General features: G+C 36.5%; 1 protein-coding gene across 1 annotated transcript; it reads right to left on the reverse strand.

The window, feature by feature from the left end:
- Positions 1 to 343: 343 nt before the first annotated feature.
- Positions 344 to 24,279, reverse strand: HJURP (Holliday junction recognition protein). Its single transcript, XM_088144499.1, has 13 exons — positions 24,035 to 24,279; positions 23,158 to 23,224; positions 20,538 to 20,593; positions 18,376 to 18,403; positions 17,190 to 17,236; positions 16,014 to 16,068; positions 14,668 to 14,729; positions 13,202 to 13,312; positions 12,315 to 12,387; positions 6,087 to 7,609; positions 5,496 to 5,559; positions 4,625 to 4,712; positions 344 to 2,566 (listed from the first exon to the last, which is right to left on the reverse strand). The coding sequence occupies exons 1-13, from the start codon at positions 24,098 to 24,100 to the stop codon at positions 2,452 to 2,454; spliced, it is 2,355 nt and encodes a 784-aa protein (XP_088000625.1). The 5' UTR covers positions 24,101 to 24,279; the 3' UTR covers positions 344 to 2,451.
- Between the last annotated feature and the right edge of the window lie 951 nt (positions 24,280 to 25,230).

Here is a 25,230-nt window from a genome sequence, read left to right on the forward strand (position 1 = left end):
CCTCTTTCCCTTATCCATATTCCTTAAAATTTTGTCTGTAGAGTCCAATTTAAGGCACCCTTGTTCCCCCCCCCCATCTCTTTTCAAAGTGAATTATTGTCTTAGATAAAGTTCTTGGATAGAAGACATACTTCTAGATAATTATCTGATCCAATAGTTCCCTCCCATGTACAATCTTGTTGCTAGAAATATTCAGAAAATTAAAGAAAAAAAAAAGTTAGAAGTAGACTTACTTTGGAGGACCTTTCTAGTCACTGGAAGATGACCCCCCCAAAAACCCCCACCTAGCTAGAAGGTAGGTCTTAAGACGACTCTCTGTTCCACAGAGAAAACCACTTCAGTTGTATGCACTGACTTAAGCTGAGAGTAACTCAACTTTTATTCTATATTCCACAGTAATGACAAAAATTGCACTTGGCAAGATGTATGAAAAATGGAAGAACAATATATAACAACATAATGTAGTAAACATTTTAACCCTTGGTCACTTGGCTATCCCTCTTAATCCTCTTCCATTTCTAAATAGGATGGAACAATAAGGACAATTTCTGATAACCAGAAAGTTACTTCATGGTAAGCCCAACTACCATTTTTGGTTGCTGACAACAGGAAAGTTATATTACAGTAGTATTTCCATGGTGGGTCAGTAACTTTCACTACAGCCCAGTGTGACCAATTCTGTATATGAAGTTGCTCAATTATCTATTTTATGTTTTATAAAATTAGTTGGCTATGCTTTGGTAGTCATGCTACAAATGTCTCCTAGTAATAACTCCTGCCACTAAAGCCATCAGCATAGTCATAGTACACATTGTGTACTGTGTGGCCATTACACAAGACAATGAATTCTTCAACCCATCTGCAAATGCAAACAATTGATTTCATGCTTTGTAAGAGACTATCAGTCCTTTCTAATGAATATCTGAGGTAGATTTCAGAAACCTGAGCAGTCCCAGCTTAAGACAAGTGTATTTTCTGCAGAGAATTGGGTCTGGGCAGAAGAGGGAAGCTCAGTCTCTGATGGAATTTGAACCATGAAGCAAGGATCTAGCCCTAGATCTACCTTGCCCTGGTGGAACATACACAGATTCGCCCAATAACTGGAAGCACCCCTTTCGCCTGAAGTGTTCAAGTCAGATTTGTGCTACCAAGAAGGCTGTCTTCTGGATGGGAATGTTATTGTGAATCCATCCAATGGGTTCAAAGGAGGGTGGTCATTAAGACTGTGATTCCAATGTTAATCTGAACACAAACAGTGAATACTAGAGGTGACAGAATGAATCCCTAAGGAACTGGTACATGTGAACATGGCTGAAAATGATGCTCCTTGCCCATTTAAGAGCCCAGAGCCTTATCACTACAGCATGTTGGCTGCTAGCCCTTCCCCGCCAGTACAGCTTCTTTTCATCCTTCCTCTCCCTCTTTCCTTCCTTTTTCCCTTGGTTCCCAAAATGGAGCAGGCATAAAAACCACTCAGAAAGTAAAAAATAAGATTGGAGTGACTTTCTTCCACAAGACAGCCTTCTAGTAGAATAGGTGGAATTAAGTCTTCCCTCTTGGTTCCATATCTGCTGACTGAGAACAGCTGCTAGTAGGGGACAGTTTGTTTGCTGCTCCCTCCAGTTGACACTATCTACGATTTTATTTTTGATTTATAGTTTTTCCATAAGTCAAGCCTTCCATAGTTGCTTGAAGTTGGGTGGCCTAGAAATTTGATAAACAAACAAACAAAAATAAGCACTTATCCTAGGTGAAATTAGAAGCCTTACATATTCTAGTAGCAGACTTCTAGCAAACTCATTTATCCTAAATACAAACATATTAAAATGTTTATTAGACAAAGATATATGAGCCAAATACTAAATACATTTAAAATAAAATCAAAATACAGAAAAAGGGTATTTTCAAATCTACTATTTAGCAGTGAAATAAAGATCTGTTTCCTAAAGCATGAGCTTATTGAACAGTAAGTTAAATGCAGTAAAAACAGTGTATTAAAATATGCATTTATATATTAATTGCCCCCCAACCCCCACAAAAACTATATAAATAACTTCTTTTTAGAGATGCAGATCAAACAAATTAAGGGCCACAAAAGATGTTTCCTATAATAATCACTTAAGCTAAATAAACCATCAAGAAGGAAAAAGACTGATTAGCTGAACTGTTGAATTTTAGAAATATAGTCTCCATTCAATTCTTTGAAGGACGTGCAGTCCTCAAATGGCAGAGAATAACTGCATGGAGCTGGATATTGAGCCATATCAGTAGAGTTTGTTCTCTCTCCCTGTTCTCTGCAGCTTTCTGCAGCTTTTATGTCCACCACTCTGTGCTAGAGCTGATGAGTTGGAAGGTCAAAGAACTGGTAATGTTTTTCCCTGCTTTAGTTCAGGAATATTCCACTGAATCTATGTTCTGCTCAGAAACCCTTGAATAAAAATATATGTTTTCTTAAAAAACATTATTTTCCTCTCCATATCCTTCCAGAAATGGTTCCTCATAATCTTTCTGTAGGAGTTCTTTGCTTCTGACTCTCCCATCATTATAGCTCAGCTTTCTGGAAACTCTAGGAAAGAAAGAAGACTTGATCAGTATGAAACAAATGCCAGAAAAACTGGAGCAAAAGACCCTCCAGCACAGGTATATTGGCAATGTCTTTTTTACTAGGGGGAAAAAAATGTCCATACATAATTAATACACTAATGACTATCTGATGCATTTCAAAGAAACTCATGCATTACATATCATATAAAAAGTATCATAAAGCCCATCAAAGCATAATATTAAGCTACTAATCTTGAAGCTAAGATTATTTCAGCAATAATTTTAACTCTAGAATATTCTAACATGTACAACAGAGCAAAAGAATTTTTGGTTTTTACTAACTCTGAATTGTAGAGCTGATGATATCAGCAATGCATGATGTAAAAGAAACTCATAATTGATTTCTGTTAATGAAATGCCACACTCAACCAATATAAATTCTACCTCAGCACTGACAGCAGAATGTATGATGTCTGCTAGTATCTATCACTCTTAGCTCAAAATTTTCATATGAAACTGTTTATTTGGAAAATATGCACACAAGTGCATTACTGAGAAAGCTGAATAAATATATATATATAAAAATAAAAAAAATAAAAAAATAAAGTTTTGTACATCAGCATTGGTGTTTTTTAAAACAACCCTGAACATCCAATGAACAGAACATTAACTTAATGTAAGTGATGCTCACTGCATTCAAACACTATCTTTAGACAAATCTACCTGCTGTTACCTGGTGTAGCCAATTCACCCAACATAACTTAACTTGGTGTAACATTATTTTCTTTATTTTTGTGAATTAGTTTATTTGGACTAAGGTTAAATAACTTCATATTTTAGTCTTTTTCCATGTATCTGTTTTTTCCCACATTAAAAATTTTCTAGGAAGGCCACAGCTCCATAGTAAAGCATTTGCTTTTCATGCAGAAGATTCTAGCTTGTACAGACATGGCTGAGAAAAACTCCTATTTACACTCTTCAGAATGACTGCCAGTCAATTGGGATGAGAACTATAAGATTCCCTAACTAGGAAAAATGGGTTGACCATTTGAGGAAACCATATTGTTTCAAATAATCATTTCTATTAATTTATACAAAGAAATGGCTGTTTTGCAGTAAAGTAAAACAGTCTCTTTCACCTATTCACTCTTTCACCTATTCACTATCCACCTTAATTTCTTTGCTTGAACTCTAAAAGAAAATAATGACCAACTCTAATGGTGGGTAATCTTTGCCCATTAATGCCTGTCTCCTCTTCCCACTATGGTATGCCCACAATCTTATCATTTTTCCATAAGTGATCTAGCAATGCAAATTCATCTCCATGTATTGAGAAAGGAAGCACCCATCTCAGTGCACAGTGAATAAATAAATCCAGTGAGAAACAGGAACACACAGAGATAAATAATGTTGCTTTGACTGGACCTCACTTTTATTTATCTGTGATCATACATGGTAACTACCCCCTTCCCCTGAGTTCCCTGCCATTGGAATATTATGCAGAAAGGAATATAGAACAGATGATCTTCTGTGTCTTATCTTATATTCTTTTTTCTTCTTAAATGTCTTAGTGCAAGAAAATGTTTTGTAATTCTATAAAAAATGTCTTGGGTCACAGATGAGCAAACTGTAGCCTCAAAGCTACATGCAAATCCTGAACCCCTTCGTTGGGGCTTTGTCGAACCTTTCTAACCACTGTTGCCAAAAACTGATGATGCACTTTTCCACTGTTGTGAGGTAGACACAAAACTAAATGCAACTGTACAGTAAAACTCATCATAGTTGAAAAACAAGGAACATATCCTGACCCACTCATTTGGTATGGCTACCTCTCCTGCTCACTAGGGCCTTTGATTCTCTGACCCCAAAATATTTGATGTGATCCATGGCAATAGAAAGGTTATCGATCTCACCTAAAGTGTAGCCAGTAGGGATACCTGAACATTTTGCTTCCTCCTCTCTATGCATTTGCAAAGAAATATAACAAAGGAATTGTTATCACTTTGGGTGAGATGAGTGGTCACATACATTTGACAGATAAACAGATGGAATAGTGAAAAGGAATCCAAATATTGCTTACTTTGGTATATAATTTTGTGATTTTCTTGGAAACTCACAACTCTGCAAATACTTGGGAATATTTTCATTCATATCTGCAATCCTGGATTCTGTGAAAAAGTTAGATATGGATTAAAAAAGTGTCCCTTTAAATATTTTGGCTGCAAATTATTTCAAGAAGGAAAAAAAATCACTGAGGACAAAAATATGAAAAGTATAAATTCTATCCTTTTAGCAGGTTGAATAAAGAAAGATGAATCTGTGAGTTTCTTATAAACCAGGGTAAACTAATTTCAACTGAGTGATAGGAAAAAAATTAGTTTCATTCATATTTTTAAAGAGGCCATCCTAATTCATACTTCCCAGACTAAGTAATACACATACTGTTACATTTACTTTCTGACACCCTGTTCCAAATGTAACAAGACAATTCACAACTCAAAAACCGTATACATAAATGTGAGTATCAGGGTAAGTTGGAAAAACAAAAGCAAATGCAGACTGATATGTCAGTCAGTGGACACATGAATATTCAGAATTGATAAAAACAAACAAAACAAACAAAAACAACCAAAACCTCTGATCTAATATTCTGATTAAGTTTTCGGGTTTTCAGGTTAAGACAAAACAAGAAACAAACCTGTTGGTATATCACGAAAAGCCTGAATTCATGAATTTGTGCTATTCTGACAGCATCTGCTGGTACTGTCCATTATTTGTTTAATGTATTGCCTAAACTATATTCTTTTATATCCAACATAAAGGATTAAAAAAAGGTAGAGTTGATCTAGTAACTGACATTTGGGTGTTTCTTGGAGTAACTGATTAATTGCCTAACTTGACCAAATAACAATACATTGCTTCATAGATTTCATTTAATCTTTGAAACCAACCTTCCATATCAGCAATTGAAGTGGCCAGAAAACTATGGTCTGAAGAAACAGAAAATCCATAATTCTGTAAATTAAAGAGTTTAAGATCGGTTAAACTACATCATTAACCTGGATTAATGATGTCCAGGAGTTAAATGTAATTTAGTAACAAGCTTCTACCATACTTTTTTCCCATTCTGCATCACATTATAGTTTCCAAGTATCAACTTATTTTTTTTGCAGCAGATTTGGATCAAACATTATTTTACCTTTCATCTACCACACATTATGTTAAATCTACTACTTAGATAGAAAGTTTTAATATAAACAAATGCTAGCATTCTTCCAGTCTAATTCATACATTAGAAAAGTAGAGATGGGGAGAACCACATAGTGCCGTACCAACTAGTAAGTCTTTTAGCCCAATCCCATGCAATCTTAAAAACTGTGCTAAATTCAATGAGATTTTTATCTAGATATATATAGGACTGTGCCCTGATAAGTAGGTTCATGTATTTCAGAAATGTCCATAAATGAACACTTTTAAAGGATTTGGTACTTTAAAATAGTTTTTTTTAGGTCTGAGGGCATTATAGATTATACTTCACTTACCATATTTGATGCCCAACTGTTTTTAACAGGTGAATGCAACGTGAAAGTTGCATCGCTTCTAATGCTTTTCCAGCAAGGTCGTTTCTGACATACTGTATAAGAATTACCAGATTTGTTTTTTAACCTTTTTAAAGGTGAAGACTGAGAATCTTCATTGCAGAAATGTGCCACTCTTTTAATTCTGGGAACAGCAGGTAGAGTTCTTACTGGAGAATTAACAAGGGCATTTACAGTTTCAGATATTTGCATTCCTTCATATTTTTTTAAGTTTGCTGCTCTTAGAAATGTTGGAATTTTGGGAAACCCTTCAGAACATAATTTCTGGTATATATCTTCAATCCTATTATTGGTTTTTTTATGGAAGTTTGAGGACAAATTATTTAAACCAGAAATGTGTACTTCTGCGGAGTTTCTAGGGCTTGTGTATATATCTGAAAACTTAAATGGTTTCTGCTGTTTTGGAGAGCACAATTCCTTATATATTTTTTCAAATGCATCTTCGTATTTCTGATTAACAGAGATGGGACTTTGGTTAACATGAAACGATGAAAAAGAATGACTTCGTGGTAATGAAACAGTTGCAGCGAAAGTTTTAATTTCATGATTTCTCTGTAGTCCATCAGAAGTTTTCACTGGAGACTTGATACTTTGCAAAACAGAGTTGGTATTGTTATTCAAGGACAAACTTAAACATGAAGTAGTTTTAAAGGCCAGGGTGCTCAGTCCCCCAGTGTTACCTTCTGCTATTGGATTAAAAGTTGTGTCTGAATCTACAGTGCAAATTGTACGGGAACACTCTTCCAAATTTTGATTCTTTTTTAGACTGTCTAAAGATGAAGGGAAACAAGCTGTACTTTTGACCAAAAATGTTTTTTCTGTATAAAGAGTTCTAGGAAAAACAGTTGCCTCTGTAACACTCTTTCCAATTCTTTCACTGTACAAATAATCTTCTACAATACCAGAACAGTCTATTTCCATTCTGTCTGATTTTTGAGATACACTAGATTCTATTCTGGAAATACTTTTTTCTGAGCATTGTATCTGATGCTTTGAATTGTAAAAAGGGCTGTTGTGGCCATGATTTCCTATAGATAATTTGTGCTTCTTCTCATCATTTTTGGTAATGAAGCCAGGCTTCAGTTTTAGTACTCTGGACTTTCTTGTTCTATCTGTATTGGTATTAAATTTCAGTTTTTTAGAATGCCAATATCCATATTTGTACCGCTTGATTAATAAGTTGGAAGAGGCTGTGTGGGATACTTTATGGAACAGTCTGCTAAGAGTCTTCACCATTCCTGGATACAAGTCTGCTATTGTGACATTATTCCATGAACAGTTTTCATCTGCAGATTCATACATTTCCAAAAAACTACTGTGGCCAGTTTCATTAACACAAAGGGACTGATTTTTAGGCACAATTGTCCCATGCACTGAATGTGAAATAGCAGAATTGGATGGTTCTGGAGATCTCAGTGATACAGATGACAGCTGCTTCTTCTGGGCCACATCATATCCTATTAGATCTAATACAACAAAGGTACAAAAAAAAAGTAGTACTTAATATTGTTTACATTACTTAATGAATATATTTAAGATCTTCTAAAATCTCTTTGATCTGTTATCAATGTCACTCTATAGCTTGATTCATTAAAATAATTCCTGGCATACCCTACTTTTTAATTCACTGCAGTGCTAGTTATTTATTTTACTTGTATACTGTGGTAAAAAAGAATGGCCCTGTTATACTGTACAATAGATAAAACCACAAAACATAAAATAACATTGCAACACAATTATAAAACACAACAATAATACTCTTCAAAACTAGTGATTTGAATTGTACCCAAGAACCTACCAGTAGCCAATATCGCACCCACAATACAGGTATTATGTGACTGTGATGGCTTTCACCCTCCAGAATGCAGGATGCTGGATTGTATAACAGCAGCAGTTTCCAAGTAGTCTTCAAATAGAGCTTCATGAAAAATGCAGATTATAGTACTCTAGTCTAAAGGTGATAAAGCCATAAAATACTATTGCCAAGGCTCCTGATCCAGACAGGGGTCAGGTGTGAATCCAGGAGTATTCCCACATAATGGACCTGCTCCTTCAGGGGCTGATTCACAATTTAAAGGAACATCCAGAGCTGGATGATTTGTGTACAAAGAGGAACTCACTCTTCTTAAGGATCGCTCTTCAGTAAGCCTGTAGAGATGCCTGTAGTACTGATGAAATGAAGAAGGTGCTATCCATTATAATATACAACCATATAATATCTATATTATGGGTACAGCTGAAATCACTAGTTTTGAATGAGTTTTATTGTTGTCTTTTATTATTATGTTGTAATGTTCCTGACTCCCTCAGAGAGAGAATAATTATTTTCCAGACTCAGCTTCTGTCTCTCTCTCACACACACACATACCCTCGGTCAACTGAAGGAACTAGGTAGGCCGTGAATTTAAGCCACAAGTGCACAAAACATAAAATAACATTACAACATAATAATAAAAGACAACAATAAAACTAATTCAAAACTAGTGATTTCAGCTGTACCCATAATATAGATATTATATGGCTGTATATTATAATGGATAGCACCCTCTTCATTTCATCAGTTCTACGGGCATCTCTACAGGGTTACTGAAAACACAAATCCAAAACTGTCTTGAATTATGTTGAAACATAAGATAGCTTCATGTACTCATAATTCTTAAATCAGGCTGTTTTTACTGATTCGTTTGACTTCAAATAAGCATATTAATTATCTAACTATCTAATGATTTATAGAATACAAAGACATGTTAAAAATTATTCGTATCTTCAGAAATAAATTCAGTTAAACTGTGACTTATCCAAAGCTATTTTATAAATTACATAGGCAAAAGGGTATATGAAAATGTAGACTTTTCTATCTAAACTAAGCTTAACTATGGTATATCAAACTGTAAAATATAATCATGTAATGCTACCGAGAAAAGAGAGCAAATTACTTTATGATGCAGGACTAGAAAATATTCCTGTGAAATAAAGTAGTATTCAGTTGATTGAGAACATTCAACACTTGTAACCCTATTAATCTGTCCACAGAAATCTTTGAGTGTGTTGTTAAGTACAGATTTATTAATATGTGGCTCTAAGCACAATCGTTTTAAATTATCTTGAGTGCTATCACTATAACAGCTGTCTGCAGCTAACAATATTACTTCTTAAAATAAATTTTAAGGGCCAGCTATTCAAACACTGGCTGTTAAGAATAACATATTAATTAATTAAATTAATTAATTAATTTTATATGCCACCCATCTCCCCCAGAGGATGACTCTGGGCGGTGTACAATTAAAATCCAAGACAATAAAAACAATAAAAATATAAACATCCCCAATTAAAAACACAAATAACAATTCTATAAAAGCCAGTATACAATTCAAGATGATGGGGGGAGCAGTATCAATCATCTCACTAGCCAGTTACAGCAATGTGAGCCCCCATCAGGCCCCCAGGCCATGTGGCGTAGCCATGTTTTTACACCTTTTTGGAAGGCCAGGAGAGTGGGGGCAGCCTGCACCTCGGGTGGCAAACTGTTCCACAGAGTGGGGGCCATGGCAGAAAAGGCCCTCTTCCTAGACCCCGCCAGCCAGAATTCCTTGACTGCTGGGTTCCGGAACATGCTCCTTCTGCCAGACTGAGTGGTGCAGGCAGATATAACAGGAGCAAGATGGCTCCTCAGATAACCTGGTCCTGTGCCATGAAGGGCTTTAAAGATGATAACCAACACCTTGAATTGGACCCAGAAGCAAACCAGCAATCAATGCAGCTTGCATAACAGAGATGTTATATGTGCCACCCTAGGGGTGTTCAAAACTCCATGCTGCTGCATTTTGCGCCAGCTGTAGCTTCTGAATACTCATCAAGGGTAGCCCTATATAGAGTGCATTGCAGTAATCCAAATAGGAGGTGACCAGGGCATGAGTGACTGCATGGAGAGCCTCATGATCCAGGAAGGGGTGTAACTGACGCACAACACAAAGTTGCATGAAGGCCCTCCTAGCCACGACTGCCACCTGCTCTTCAAACAGGAGTCATGGGTCTAGAAGGATCCCTAGATTAGGCAGTCTGTCTGTCTTGTGTAGTGCAACCCCACCTAGAACTAAAGATGATAAGTTCCTAGATCTTGAGGCTCCCCATACCCACAGCCACTCCATCTTACCAGGGTTCAGTTGAAGCCTGTTGCCCCCCATCCAGGCCCCTATAGCCTCAGGCACTGTGAAAGGGTAGCCACAGCTTCATTTAGGTCACCTGGGATGAAGATATATAGTTGAGTATCATCAGTATACTGATGATACCTCATCCTGTGATGCCGGATGATCTCACCCAACGGTTTCATGTAGATGTTAAACAGGAGTGGCGAGAGCACTGAACCCAGAGGCACCCCACAAAGTAGGGGCTGCAGGCTGGATCTCTCACTCTCTATCAGCACTGATTGGTGTCAGCCTTGGAGGAAAGAGCTGAACCAGTACAAAACTGTGATTCCCAGCCCCAACTCCCGCAGCTGACCCAAAAGGATACCATGGTTGATGGTACTGAAAGCCACCAAGATGGATGCACTACTTTCATCCTGCTCTCGCCAGAGATCATCTAAAAGAGACCAATGCTGTTTCTATCCCATAACTGGGCCTGAAACCTGACTGAATGGGCTCCAGATAATCTGTTTCTTCCAGCGTCCCCTGAAGCTGTAGCGCGACCACCTTTTCTACAACCTTACCAAAAAAGGGAAGGTGGGAAACTGGACGAAAATTGTCCAAAAGGGTGGAATCCAGCGATGGTTTCTTGAGGCGGCAGCTGACCAGGGCTTCTTTAAAAGGTGTCAGGAACACCCCCTCCTGCAAGGATGAATTGACCACCACTAGAACCCACCCTAATGTCATCTCCCTGGTGGCTTTAACCAACCAGGAGGGACAAGGATCCAATGCATAGGTGGCTGCACTAGCAGCCCCGAGGACCCTGTCCACTTCCTCAGGTCTAACATGATCAAACAGTTCCCAGATAATCGGGTAAGTCAACTTGCTGGGCATCTCCACCAGACCTGCATCATGCTTAGCCTCCAACTGGGAATGGATCCGAATGATTTTATCTGTCAAGCGTTCAGCAAATTCCTCTGCCTGGCCCTGTAGATGGTCCTCCTTACCCAGGATGGACTGGGTGACCTGGAACAGGGCTAACGGGCGACACTCTGCAGATGTAAGAGCGAGAAATAATGGCATTTCACCGCCCTTACTGCCATGAGATAGGCCTTAATAGCGGCTCTAACCAGTGTTAGTGGGACTGGGACCCAGCTAGCCCCTGGAATCTATGTACAAAGGGCAGAACACGGGTACAGATTAAATGCATGCATGTGCATGTGTGCCTACACACAGTCTTCAGATCCAATTATGTAATGTACTTAAGCATCAGTAACTCCTGGAATGCATGTAGGTTCCACTGATGAATACAAAATACAAGTTCTATATCAGAAGATTCCAATTTCAATTTATGGCACTTCCATTATACAGATTCTAAAGAAAGATTTCTAGCTGAAATCCTGGAGGTCTTCGCTACTTTCAGTAAAGAAAAGTTTAAGCTAGATGGACCAACACACTTACTCAATATAAAGCAAAATAATTATAAAGCATTCTCAATGTAAGGCAGCTAGTACAAATTATTTCAGCCCTTGGCTGAGTGCTCATTTTCTTCTACTCAGATGGTACAGACAGACCAGCTGAAGAAGACTGAAATAGAAGAGGGGGAGGGGAAGAGGATGTGTTGCAGTTTCTGCAGGAGGATCTTGTATTTACAAAGATGGAAGAGAGCAGATTGATAGAACTCAAATTAGCTAAACTGCATTCCTTATTGGATCCAGATCACACAACTAAATAATAGTGCATTTGACTTTTTTTTTCCTAAATAAATTCCCTAGAATTGTCATATAACACCCATGTCCACCTGAGATCAGTCAGTCCTTCAAAAATAATCTTACTTGGGCAGTGTGTCTATCACAGTATCATAATACCAAGGATTTTTATGAGCCAAATTAATGTAGTTCTTGGCTAGTCAGTTAGAAAGTATAAGCTTTGTACTCAAACGACCTGAAAGTCTTTGGGACATCTAATATTTTCCATAAAATTTTCCTTAAATAAAGAAAATTTCCTTATTTTCAGTAAAGCGTCTTGAAGCTGTTGCAAAGCTCACCAATTAAAGATTCATTTTCCATTTCCTGCAAAGGAGAGGACTGATGAATACTTCTTGGTTTTGTTCTTGTAATCTAAATCAAAATATCCAAAGAATATAGTTAGTAAATAAATAAACCACATTTTGGGATATACATTATGTTTGTTACTGCTGCTGATTATTATAGTACAAAAGTCATGTAACATGCTAAGACAAAAAGACTGGACAGGGACAGAAATATGCATATGAGGGGACTAACCTAAGAATGATTAGGTAAAGAATTAATTGCACAGTGTTGTAACACATGGAATACTATGCAAAGTTTTCATCATTGCAATTTAAAAAAGGTAATCATGGAACTGGGGGGAAAAATAAGACAGAAAAGAGCAATCAATTTGCCTATAGGCTGGAACAGTTCTTTCAGGAGAACAAGTTGGAGTTAGCATTTTCTCCCATTCATCTATTTAGCTAACACCTACTGGTTAAGATATGGATATATACAGTATTTCCTCTAGGATCAGAGGCAGTGGGAGGATGCTATTCTACCCATGTCCTTTTTGTGAATTTCTCATAGGTGTCTGGTTGCCCACTATGGTAAAAGAATGCTGGTGGACTAGATTAAGCGGGAATATTTTGGTGTCGCTTTCATTATTCCAGTTGATTAATTTCTTATGGAAACAAGAATATGAATTTATCTTTTAAACCTTTACAATTAATTTCAGAAGTTCTGATCTACATATCTGCTAGAAATGATTGTGCACAATAGTGCCTCTCCAGCAGAAAATATATAGAAACTTACAGTATGTTGAAATTCCATGGACAGGAATCAGATCATGGATAAAAAAATATGGACTATACAGCTATAACCCGAAAGGAATTTCAGTAGAATTAATTAACAGCTGTACTACCGTAAATGTTGTTGGAACAGAGCTGGCACAATCTTCCAATAGCATGTCCATTTCTACTTTGCATTTATTCTTCACAGGTGTTCCAGAACTGCATTCAAGTGGGATATTCTCCTTTCAATAAAAATAGGACACAGAGCAAAATAAAAACCTGCTGTTTACATGAACTAGATAATTGGATATGGACTAATTCTTTATGAATTTACTGACTTGAGTTAATAACCAATTTTCACATTGATCCAACAGGCTCATCAACTAAGTTATACCAAAAGTAATGGCAAAAAACTAGAGAAATACTTCATTTTAGGATGATGAACTATTCTTTCATACATCATTTTTTTTGGCTAGGGCAGTATCTTATACTGCAGAAGAACAGGGAACTATTTGCTAGATGATAATGATCATGATTACATGTTGTATGCAAACAATCTTTTTGGAAAAATTACCCAGTAAGAATAAGTCCTGAAAAGGAACCACAAAGATCTTAAAATGTAATACATAGTTTGTCATATATTTTCTGTGGTAAATAATTTGGTACTGGAGCACTGTATTTAGGACTGTATCTTAAAAATGTTGTCTGGGAGCATCAGCATACCCAGCTGCCCCCCGCCCCCAGTGCCCAGCCCTCCAGCGCTCCATTTTAATTTTTATATTTAAAATAGAAAATAGTTTAATTCATAAAAATAAAATTGGCATGCTGCAAATCAAAAGAGTTTCCAGCATAATTTTAATTTCAAAGCCTACATAAGGAGAGTAACAGTGAATAGTTACTCTCCTTATGTAGTAATAGTCCAAATCAATGTTTGGCACTATGTCCATCTGTCCGCAAAAAAGAAGAAAGGTAAGAAGCTTTATGTAATATCCTATAGGGAAGGGGTAAAATGTGTTGTATTCTCAAAAATCACTGATTTGTAACTATGTTACTTAAGGCACTAACTTTGTTAATGGAAAAGCCTCCCACCCCTTTATGGTGATTTTGCAGGAGCTTCCACAACAATTTCACAATTCGAAATATGAACGCAAGTTAAAATAGAACGCACAGTTGCCCATGTAGATAAAATGCCACAAACATTTGCTGACTATATAGAAAGCTTTTCACAGCATTTTTTTTTTTTTTTTGCAGTTAGTAAAGTATGTAGTTCAGATTCTGTCCTATCCCTTAAGGTAATCCTTGTTTAGTGACTGCCACGTTTAGTGACTGTTTGCAGTTACAGTGGGATGAAATAATAACTTTGCAACCAATCTTTGCATTAATGACCTTTGCAGGTCTGTAAAGCAAATAAAAGCTGAAGTAAGATCGTAAGCATAGTCATGGTTTTACTTAACAACTGCTATGCTTAACAACCGAGTTGCCAGTCCCAATTGTGGTCACTAAATGAGGACTACCTGCATGTCAATGTATTAGGATACCTAACACAAATATCCTAATATTGTGAGTAAAATTCCATTTTTGTCTACACGATTATTACCTTGAGGTGTATATTTGCCAAATGCCATTTAATAGACGCCAACTCAGCATTCCTTTTGTTACCTACAATTCAAAATTAAATAAAAATTATATTTTAGTCAGCATAACTAATACCAAGGTTTTATTAATTTTTCACATAGGACTGTTTTTATTTGTTTTTTTAAAAAACACAGATCTTCCTTTGGGCAAATATAAGAAAAATTTACTCTTTTTTTTTTTGGTAAATTTACTCTTCTTCAGTAGCTATAAAAAACCAAACATTGTATTACTACTAAGATGAAAAAATATATCGAGCACTGTGATTATCATGAGCTTTCAAAGCATTTCACTGACAAGTAATTGTGCAACTAGAATAAGACACATTTCAATTAAATTGCCTGGTTGTACTGTCATTCTCTGAGAAATGCATGTGGAGGGCCATGAGTGAATGTCATACAGAAAGCCGTCAGACCAAGGTTTTAAAAAATAATGACACAAATACTGTGAACTGGGTTGTTATTTGAAGAATGGGCAATGAATTAATAACATGTGCTAATGATTTAAAAGTGTATAAGGAGCTGTAATTTCATATGCATGTCATATGATTCGTGAATTACAGACTTAAATACACATTATCAATCCAGATACTACAACCAGAGTATTTCACTTATACAAAAAGATGCCAAAAATATTGATTGAAAGAAAAATAAAAATTACATTTTCAGCTAAAATTCTGTGCTTCATTAATTCACAGGACTAGGTTTATGATGCAAAAGTATTGTCAAATATAAATTCAGTATGATACATAGGAATTGTCCAAATCTTTGGACTTTGTAGATCAAGTATAACTTAAAATAGATTTTAAAATAACTTTAACTTAGCTTGCATTTAAATCCATAGTGAAGGGTGTTTAGATAAACTGATTGGTGGGGTCTAGGCAGAGAGCCTTTTCTGCTGCAGCGCCTGCCCTATGGAACATCCTGCCTCCTGAGGTCCGGTGTGCCCCCTCCCTCACGGCCTTCAGGAAAGGTATTAAATCCTGGCTTTGCCAGAAGGCCTGGGGGCCAGAGGGGGGCCCGCACCTGTGGAGATGGCTGGTGGGATGATGGGTTGCCCCCCCCAGCATCTTACAGGTTTTTATAGGGCCAAAATTAGAGGAGGTTTTTAAGGGCATTTAATATGTTTTTTAATTATTTATAGTTTTTAGCCATCTTGGAGAGAATTGTGTTTTTTCTTTTTATTGTGAGCCGCCCAGAGTCACCTGTGGGGGAGATGGGTGGCATACAAGCCAAATAAATAAATAAATAAATAAATAAATAAATAAATAAATAAATAAAGTGATTTTTAGAGTTGCATGTTTTTGCTTACCTGGACTGAATTGACTCTCTTCATATAAGTCTGTGAAGTAGCCTTCCTCAAATGACTTTTTAAAAATCCAAAATCAGAAACATTGGATTAACTTCAATTAGTGTACAAAATCAATTTTACTATTGAGTGACAAAGGAATTAGGACAGAAACTAGTTATTACATAAACATAGTTTTTCAGAATTTTCTTATACTATATATTTACATGATGATATTTTTGCTACTTGAATCCATCAATTATTCACTATCTTACAGACTAACATGTTTTGCTCCATAATACTTATATACAATTTAATTTCTTTCTATACTCCCCATATATATAGAATAACTATCTGCTGGTATCAATTACTTACTGCATTTGTGATATTGCTGCTAATTATATGATGGGGTGGGGAGGGAGGATGAATCAAACAAAATTATAATTTGCTGACTTAATATTATAGGGCTTTAACTTCAGCTTTTACATAGGACAACACCACAATGGGACACATATGCTAAATGATCTACAGTTTTCCAGGCCTCAGATAGAAATACACTGAAGTTTACATAATAGGCTTGGGCAGATCCTTCAATAAGATATTTAATTTGCACATCAAATGCCTCTATGGATTATTCTGGAGGATTCTGAAGACTCCACATGGCTGTTTTGCCCATCTCACTCTGCTAACGTTATTTGTGCTATTTCATATTGCAATTCACAGAAATATCATGCAATAAGGCTTCTTGGGAATAAGAGCCAGAGTGGTAATGGCTAAACATTAAAGCTATAAAATCCATATCATAATGAGGTCACAAACTTACTAAATGGCCTCTCACATAAGCTATGTTCTTATACTTGGATAAAAAAGTGATAAGAATCACTCAGCTATATATTATATTATATTGTATTATTCTTTAATTCACAATTAAAAAGAAATAGGTTTGTCCAATAATTGGTACAGTGAAAAAAATATAAGATCATCCTGTCATCCAGTATATTAGTTATCAAAATCACAATTAAAATAAAAGTAGGAGTGTGAAGAAAGGGGGGAAATTAATAAATAAGTGGCTAATCTTTTTTTTTTTTTTTTTTAACATGGTGCATGGCAGTAGAACAACTGGAAGATGAGGAGATGCATAAACTTGCAGCTGAAGAAAAGGGGTTCCACGTCTGCTCCTAAACTACTGGCAGATCATACCTGATCATCAGTATAGCCTTCTTCAAAATCAGAGTTCTGCTTTTGTACTTAATTAAAAAGATAAATTTTTATTAGACATGCACATCTGAAAATAAAATTTCGTCTTCAATGGCACATAAAGCCAGTTTATGCATACAAATCAGATACTTATTTTCTCCATAAACATACAGTATTCCTTCTTACATTTAGAACTAAGTTCAAAATATACCTGTTCATCCAAGCCTCTTACATTTTGTATAAAAAGGGTGATGACTGTGTAGCTTAAATGGGAGACTGGATCATATTACTGTGTTATATTGTTATACGTGGGTAAAGAATCTAGAAGTATTCAAGACTGGGCAGCATATACATCTGTTTAAAAATATCACATAAATAAACTCTCCATTTATTATTATCTCTAGTTTAGCAGATGAGCTCAATTCAAAGGCAATTTGACTTTGATTTACACATATAGCCAAAAGTGCCAATATTTTGATGTAATGTTACTATCATCCTGGTAACTGAATGAAGGGGAAATCCTAGAAATTGTTGTGGACAACACAGAGTGCAGTTTAGCTGTATATGGAACAATGGTCTGTATTTTGTTACTTAATTTACTGATGCTTTATCTTTGGATAAAGGAATTCCAGATTACATATATACAAAGCAGAAGAGGTTGAATGGTTCCATCAATTATTATGGGCAATTAAATAAATTAGGAATCCTAGTTCAGCAGCACTAGTTCAGGATCACATGGCACCAAGCAATGAAGTATGCACCAGGAAAGTCTCAAGCTCTTATGCAATTAATTTAGCAACATTTCTTCTGTCACCAACCAAATCTCAAGAATTTTCAAGGCCATTAAAAGCAAATACCAATATCTTCTGATGAAAGGATTTGCATAGATAGCTAGCTTTCAAAGTAAATGTTGTGAAATCTACACATGACCATTCTTAAAATTAACTTATACTTATTAAGGATAAGTATCATAAGCATAAAAAGAATTATTACATTTTGTACATAGTTATACAAATTCCTTTATTCTATCTCTGGTTTCTCTCTTGTCACAATTTTACTGCTACATTTGCTAACCAAGTTATTGTCTAAATCTTGAAGCAAGCTTTTCTTTTATGCATTACAATTAAAGGTCAATTTTTTTCACACTGTAAGACAGAGATATTATGGAAGTTTCAAAAAACTTTCTTACCTATGCTTTCTTGGCATTGTATACCATTCTGTGGTTTTAAAAGAAGACATTATTCAGTTAATAAATTGCTTTATAACAGTAATAGAAAGGACAATTCTTTGCTTGAAAACTTTTGCTGTTCAGTAACAATCTATATATTCTTATAGTAGTTAATCTAATATTAGCTGGCTTTTAAGCCAGCCTATATTACATAAGCAGTCAATGTTGCTGAGTTACACTGTTCACTTGGGACCAATCTTCCTTCTCCCATACTGCCTCTTTCAAAAGACTGTGTTCCTTTCCTTTCCTTACCTTACCAGCATCAGTAGTCCAGAGAAGGAAGGAAGGGAATCTACAGAAATGTTTAACTACAGTTTTGAAACTACTATTTGCATATAAACTAAACAAACTTCAGGATTACTAAAGACATTTAGTTTGCTACAATCTGCTTGCAGTGGTAGTGAATGCCTTAAAAAGAAATTCACAGAAAGATATAAAGTTGGAGGTAGACTTCAGACCTTGCTCTTCTATACTTCTAAAGCATTCATTTGCTGGAATCACATGTTTGAATTGGGGACAGTACAACTAGAGTAAAACAGTTTGTGTCCAAAAGAAAACTGGAAACTCTGTTTAAACAGTATTTTTGAATTTGTATTTGGAAGCAAATTAGTGTTTGCAGGGATTTTTTCTTTCTTTCTCTGAATTACAGTTCAAACAGCGTTTTAGGATTCTATTATTCAAATAACAAGGAGACCTGCTTCTCTGAAATTTTACAAATCATTCAATCTACTGGCTTTGGATACCCTGTGCATGCTCAACACATTCCTCCGGACTAGGCAACTCTATCAATAAGAGCATTAGGGCAACAGCCAATCAATCAAAGGATCACAGACTTAGGAGGCATTCAATGGTCTGTCTTCTGATGAATATTTTGTCTTGATTGCAACTCAGAGTAAATTACCATTAAAAGTACAGTGGTACCTCTAGTTACGAACTTAATCTGTTCTGTGACTCTGGTTGCAACTCGAGTTGGTCTCAAGTCGAGGTAAATTTTCCCATAAGGTTCAATGTAAATATGGTTAATCCGTTCCACCCTCCGAATTTGGTCACACCACGAGGCAAATTTCCCCATAAGGTTCAATGTAAATACGGCTAATCTCCCCTCCAAATTTGGTCGCACCCCGAGGTAAATTTTCCCCATAAGGTTCAATGTAAATACGGCTAAACAGTTCTGAAACATATGCATTTTATTTTTAAACCTCAAAAACCTTCCAAACACCACAAAACACACCACAAGCCTCACCGAACGTCTCCTTGCTACCACGATCTCGCCCACAGGAAGCCTCGACCGCGTGGCAGCAGGGAAAATAGCCGCGGATCCGGTTCGTAAGTAGAGGCAAGTTCGTAAGTAGAGGTAAATTTTTGGGGCCAGAGCTGGTTGTATCTTGAAAATTTCGTAAGTAGGGGCGTTCGTAAGTAGAGGTACCAGTGTATATGTTTGGGAAATCATCTATCAGTATAATACCACTGATGTAAACAGAGCTTATTTAATATATATGATTCTCATTCATCTGCCAATGCTCAAACACAAAGAAAAACTATTAGGAGACAAAACTGTATTCAGAACTGTATTCAGAAATAAACAAGATTATTTTTCTAAGTAAGAGAAAGGCATATAAATGACAAAATTTGAAAATTCTTGCTCTTTTGTGGTAAATTTGATTAAAAAGTTCAGTTGCTGAAACAATTGTTCAAATTACAACAATCATTCAGATTACAAGAACAAAAATGCAATGCCAATTTAACAAAGGTTGAATTAAAATAATTTAAATTTGCTATATTATTATAACTATCAAATAAAATATGATTTGTTTTCTGTAGACCAGCACACTGCAAAATACCCCCTCCTGACAGTTTATAACTTCAAAATCAGAATAATCATAGACAGATACATAAAACTAATTAATACTAATAAAACTATGAACTCACTTTTGCCTCTGAAGTTCAAGGAATAGATTGAAAGCCCTATAGACTAGCTTGACCAACTTTCTTTACACCAGCAGGCACCATCCATATCACCCAACACAAGTTTTTAGATTTTTAAACAGAAATCCAAGAACTTAGAAAATAATTTCATATTGGCAATTACAAGATTAAGAATACAAGGCATAAATTTTTAATACCTCATAAGATATATCTAAAATTTCATCACTTGGTTCTTCTCCCCAAACCTTTGGTCCTATAAATTGTAAAAGAATGCATAAATTTGTTAGAATATGTGTTTCTGATTAAGATTGCAATCTTACATAAATTTCAGTTACTGCAAAGCAAAGTGGTAAATTAGGGACCCCATCTGGACTGGGGGCTAGATTTCTCAACTCCAACCCTTTGAGTTCTGGGGATAAGGAATGACTACTCCAGACTATGATAGAAAGTTGGAAATTAGTTTTTATTACAGTAGACATGGTAAACAAGGAGAAAGAGCTGTATAATGACAGGAACAATGAACAGGACATGTATATATTTTCCATCTCTATTCATGTTTTGCATGTTATGTCCAATAATGGAAACCTCATGATTCAATGTAAGTAGCAGTGCAACACTTACTTGAAACATGATATTTCACTTTTTCTTCCAGGAAAAATAAATTATTAGATAAGGCAAGGAAAAGGAACGTTCCTGACACCACCAGTGGGCTGTGTGTCTCAAAACTCAGTCCCTCATTCAGTGATCCAGATCACTTAAAAACAAAAGCATTGTCCTATTTTGTAGATTCATCGGTAGTTCTAGTCCTTTGTAAATCCAAGGTAAAATATAGCCTTTGTGAACAAAGACTCTTTGTTTTGCCCTCTATAAGACGGACAGAACATCCATGGTTATCAGAATTAGCCCAAAGATAGTTATCTTTTCTAAAATGATGCAAGAACATGCCTAAACAGGCCATTCTGCTGCTGCACTGGGCAAAAACAATCTTTTTCCTTTTTCTACAGAGGCCAAACATGGCTTTAGGATTATTTTAGAAATATCAGTTTAGCTTAATATTTAATTAGAATATTATGACCTACAGCATACATTCTTTCTCACCTTTTTTGGGGGGGGGGGACTCATTTATTGAAAACCTCTTGGTTATAGAAGCTCAATTATTTATTGCATCTGAACCCGAAAACTGTAAGTTGGCATTAGAATTTAGACCAAGATAAGATAAGATTTATTAATTGAACTTTAGATTCCCTGCAGGTAAACTTTATGTCATCAGGAAGTCTGGTACTAGATCCCATGTTTCTAAGTTAGGCTCATATTCAAAGTGGTAAAGTTATGAACATTTTCTATTGCCTTCTACAATTGATCCAACATTACCCATGGCCCTAGATTACTCTTGTGGCTAGGAAAGAAAATAAGAGAGAATGAATTTCTGTAATATACCCATTGCTATGTAATTCCTATTTTAACTATTCATTCTACATGCATATTTAAGTTTAGCTGTCATTTACAGTATTTAAGTAGACCAAACAAAGAAACTAGGGAAAAAAACCCAAGCCCACCAAAATTTATTTATTTATTTATTTATTAAATTTGTCTGACTGCCTGAAACCAGCCAGACTCAGATGGTATGCTGCTGTATTCTGGACGAGTTGAAGAGTCCAGCTGGTCTTCAAGAGCAGCGTTGCGTAAAGGAAGCTTCAGTGACATAATCAAGAGATGAGGGCATGTTAAGGGCATGAGCATGTGTGTTCAGTACATCCTATTCTAGGTAAGGCAATAGCTGGTGCATCAGTGAGAGCTGTGCAGAAGTCTTCCTAGCTATGGTCTCCACCTGCTCTTCAAGCAAGAGTCCCAAGTCTAGGACTACCAGATTGCGAACCTGCACTTTCCAGGAAACACAACCGCATCAAGAACTAAAGATGGAAATCAACAGCAATTTTGTCTTGTTCAGGTTGAGTATGATTGTTTTTCCCCATCCAAATTCTGATATCCTCCTGACACTGAATCACAACTTCTACCATATTTCCCATTGGGCCTGGGGTGGAGATGTATATCTGAGTATCATCAGCATATTGATACTTCACCCAAATTGGCAGATGACCTCTCCCAGTGTCTTCAGGTTATATGTTGGGACAAAATAGGGGAAAGGATTAAACCTTGAGGCACTCTGTAACAAAGTGCCCATGAGTCCAACCTGTCCCCTGAAATACCACCTTCTGGACCTGCTCGGTTAAGGATTGGAACCACCTATCATTGTGCCTCCATCTCCCTACGCTTGCAGGGCGTCCAAATAGATACTATGGTTGACAGTATTGAATGCCACTAAAATGTAGGAGGACAAGGATGGCCATACTATCTCCATCTAGTTAAGTATAGCAATCTGTTGTATGTTTGTATAGATTCTGCAATGCAAGAGCTTCATAATGTAAGATTATATGGTGATATCCTATTCATATTAATGTTGTCTTTGATTTCCTTACCTTCCTGTTTCAATTTGTACTGGATTACAATTTCCTATCTAGATATTCTTTTATAAAACAATAGAAGCAGCTCTATACTTATTTTCTCCCTAATAAAATTGATTATTCAGCCAGACTACACACGTATGTTAGAAAGTAATTTCAAGATGTATGTGTGTGTATGTGTATATGCACACATTAACATATGTTGTGTTGGATTACAAAACTAATCCTTAATAAATGTAATAAGCCTTGCTGATTTTTCATTCTATTGCTAGATAAGTTTCAATATATTTCTAAATTTGTATAGTTTTAAGGTAAAGTGAAAACATACTAATAAAATTAAATAAAATAATCTTACCATCAGGTGTATCATAAGTCAGTGATTTGATAGAGACAACCATATCATCTTCAAAGGGTAAGTTGTACTAAATTAAGAATACATTATATCAGTTTTACAAGTTTCCTAACTACTAAATCGATCTATTAGATAAAATAGACATTTTTCAAAACAGTGTAGCCCAGCGGGATTAGAATCTCTATTAAAGATGGATTTTACCACAGGAAAATGACATCTGATTTGAAAACCAAGTTACTTAAATTCATGTGATGCGGGTTACATGAAGACTTTCAAACCTGGGATGCAGAAATCCATATGACCCCAGTTGGGGTTTTCTATATCTCTCTGTCACTATCTAGGAATCGTCCCCATTTTTCCCTCCCAAATTTAGTAGCCCTAGTCTGCATTATGTACAGCCTAACTATACAAATCTTCCAATATTCTCTCTTGCAGCTATACAGTAATTTATACTCCTGCATCTGATGAAGCTATGATACCAAGGAAATAAGTACCCGTGTTACTTTCTCTAATCTGTCTCACACCCGAAATGTACTGCAAATGGCTGTATTTTCAAGAAACTGCAGTAAAAGCACATCTGCTTCTGCTCAGTTTTGGTCCATGAGATCAAATATCTAGGCAGACTTCTAAGCCCGAATGCTCCCCGTTCCCTCTCTAGGCAGGAAGAACGATATAATAATGGTAAAGTACAACTGCTGCTGTTACTAATACTATTGCTATTAATAACTCGAGGGAGGAACAGGGGAAGACGCGGTCATCATGAAATCGGTCTGGAAAAGAGACCAGCATGGGAGCCATCCCCAAGGCCTCGGACCCCATGCAACTCCCGATCCTCTAGGTCAAACTTGGCTCTTCCGCACTCAGCCTCCATTGTGCTTACCTTATTCACAATGCCGCTCATGGCAGAGGCGAAGCGGTAGCGGCTAAGCCGGAAACGCCGATCCATGGTGCTACTGCCTTCTCCTACTTCTCGGGGTGTAAGATACTCCCCCTTACTTCCTCACGCTACCCACCTCAATTGCCACTTTGACTTAACTCTGCAGGACCTCGTTAAGGGCGGCCATAAATTGCTTCCGATGCACAAAAACCGCGACAGGCAATGGGAAAAAAAAACAAAAAACCCTCCCTCTCCCAATTCAAATATAGCGCTGTTCCAATCCCCGCAAGACTGACTTCGCATTCCTTACTTGGATAGGTAATTTCTCACGTCGCTTTGTGCAAACAGCCCAATCAGAAGGAGAGAAAGTAATTCCGATAGAATCCTTCTATTTGATTGGTCGGCAGGTCCATTTCTGCCTTCTAATCTAAACTCTCAAGTGAGTCGTGGGAGGAGACGGGAATAAAGAGAACCGTTGAAATCATCTTACTGTTGTTACACAGTAATTCTAGCGGGGTGGGGCCTAGGACAGCTTCGTTCTTACGGTCTGGAGTGACGCTGGGAAATGCAGACATATTTGCCGTGGAGGGGGCGTGGGCTCGTGATTTCCTTAGGTGGGTGTGCATTACATGACAAGTATTAAGAATAATGAGATAACTGTATTAGGAAATAACAGACAGCAGTACAGTCCTGCAAGTTTAAATTCAGCTGTACATTGGGGTATATAAAATAAAGAGTCGTGGGTGGCATTTTAAGGATTAACATGCTTCCCCCTCGCCTCCCCCTGCCTACGACAGAGGCAGCTAATTTGGGATATGGTTCTTGTTTTCTGGTAAAAATAAAAAGAACAAACGGTAAAAGCTGGGTGCCTTCCAGCTAGGAAGATCCTGCATTTTAAAAGGTTCTGAATGAGGTGGTGCGCTTGCACAATAGAGGAAAAAAACTCCCCGGAAAGCAATCTTATATTAAAAAAAACCCTTTAATAGATTAGAACCTATTGTACTTCTGATGAATAAAGAGTTCCCGTTATTATCTTCTGCACAGTGCATGCGGCAGAGTAAAAAGGCAATGACAAATAAAAAGCAATATGAAAAGCTCAGTTAAAGCTTAAATGTATGAGAACTGTCACAGTAAGGATTTGCTATACTAATAGTGAAATTTTAATATTGCTGTGTTAACTTATGTAGTGTGAGAGATTA

The sequence above is a fragment of the Python bivittatus genome, unplaced genomic scaffold (genome assembly GCF_059951505.1).
Source record: "Python bivittatus isolate LINGU-HERP-01145 unplaced genomic scaffold, Pbiv_v1 ctg000350_np1212, whole genome shotgun sequence".
Taxonomy (NCBI): Eukaryota; Metazoa; Chordata; class Lepidosauria; order Squamata; family Pythonidae; genus Python; species Python bivittatus.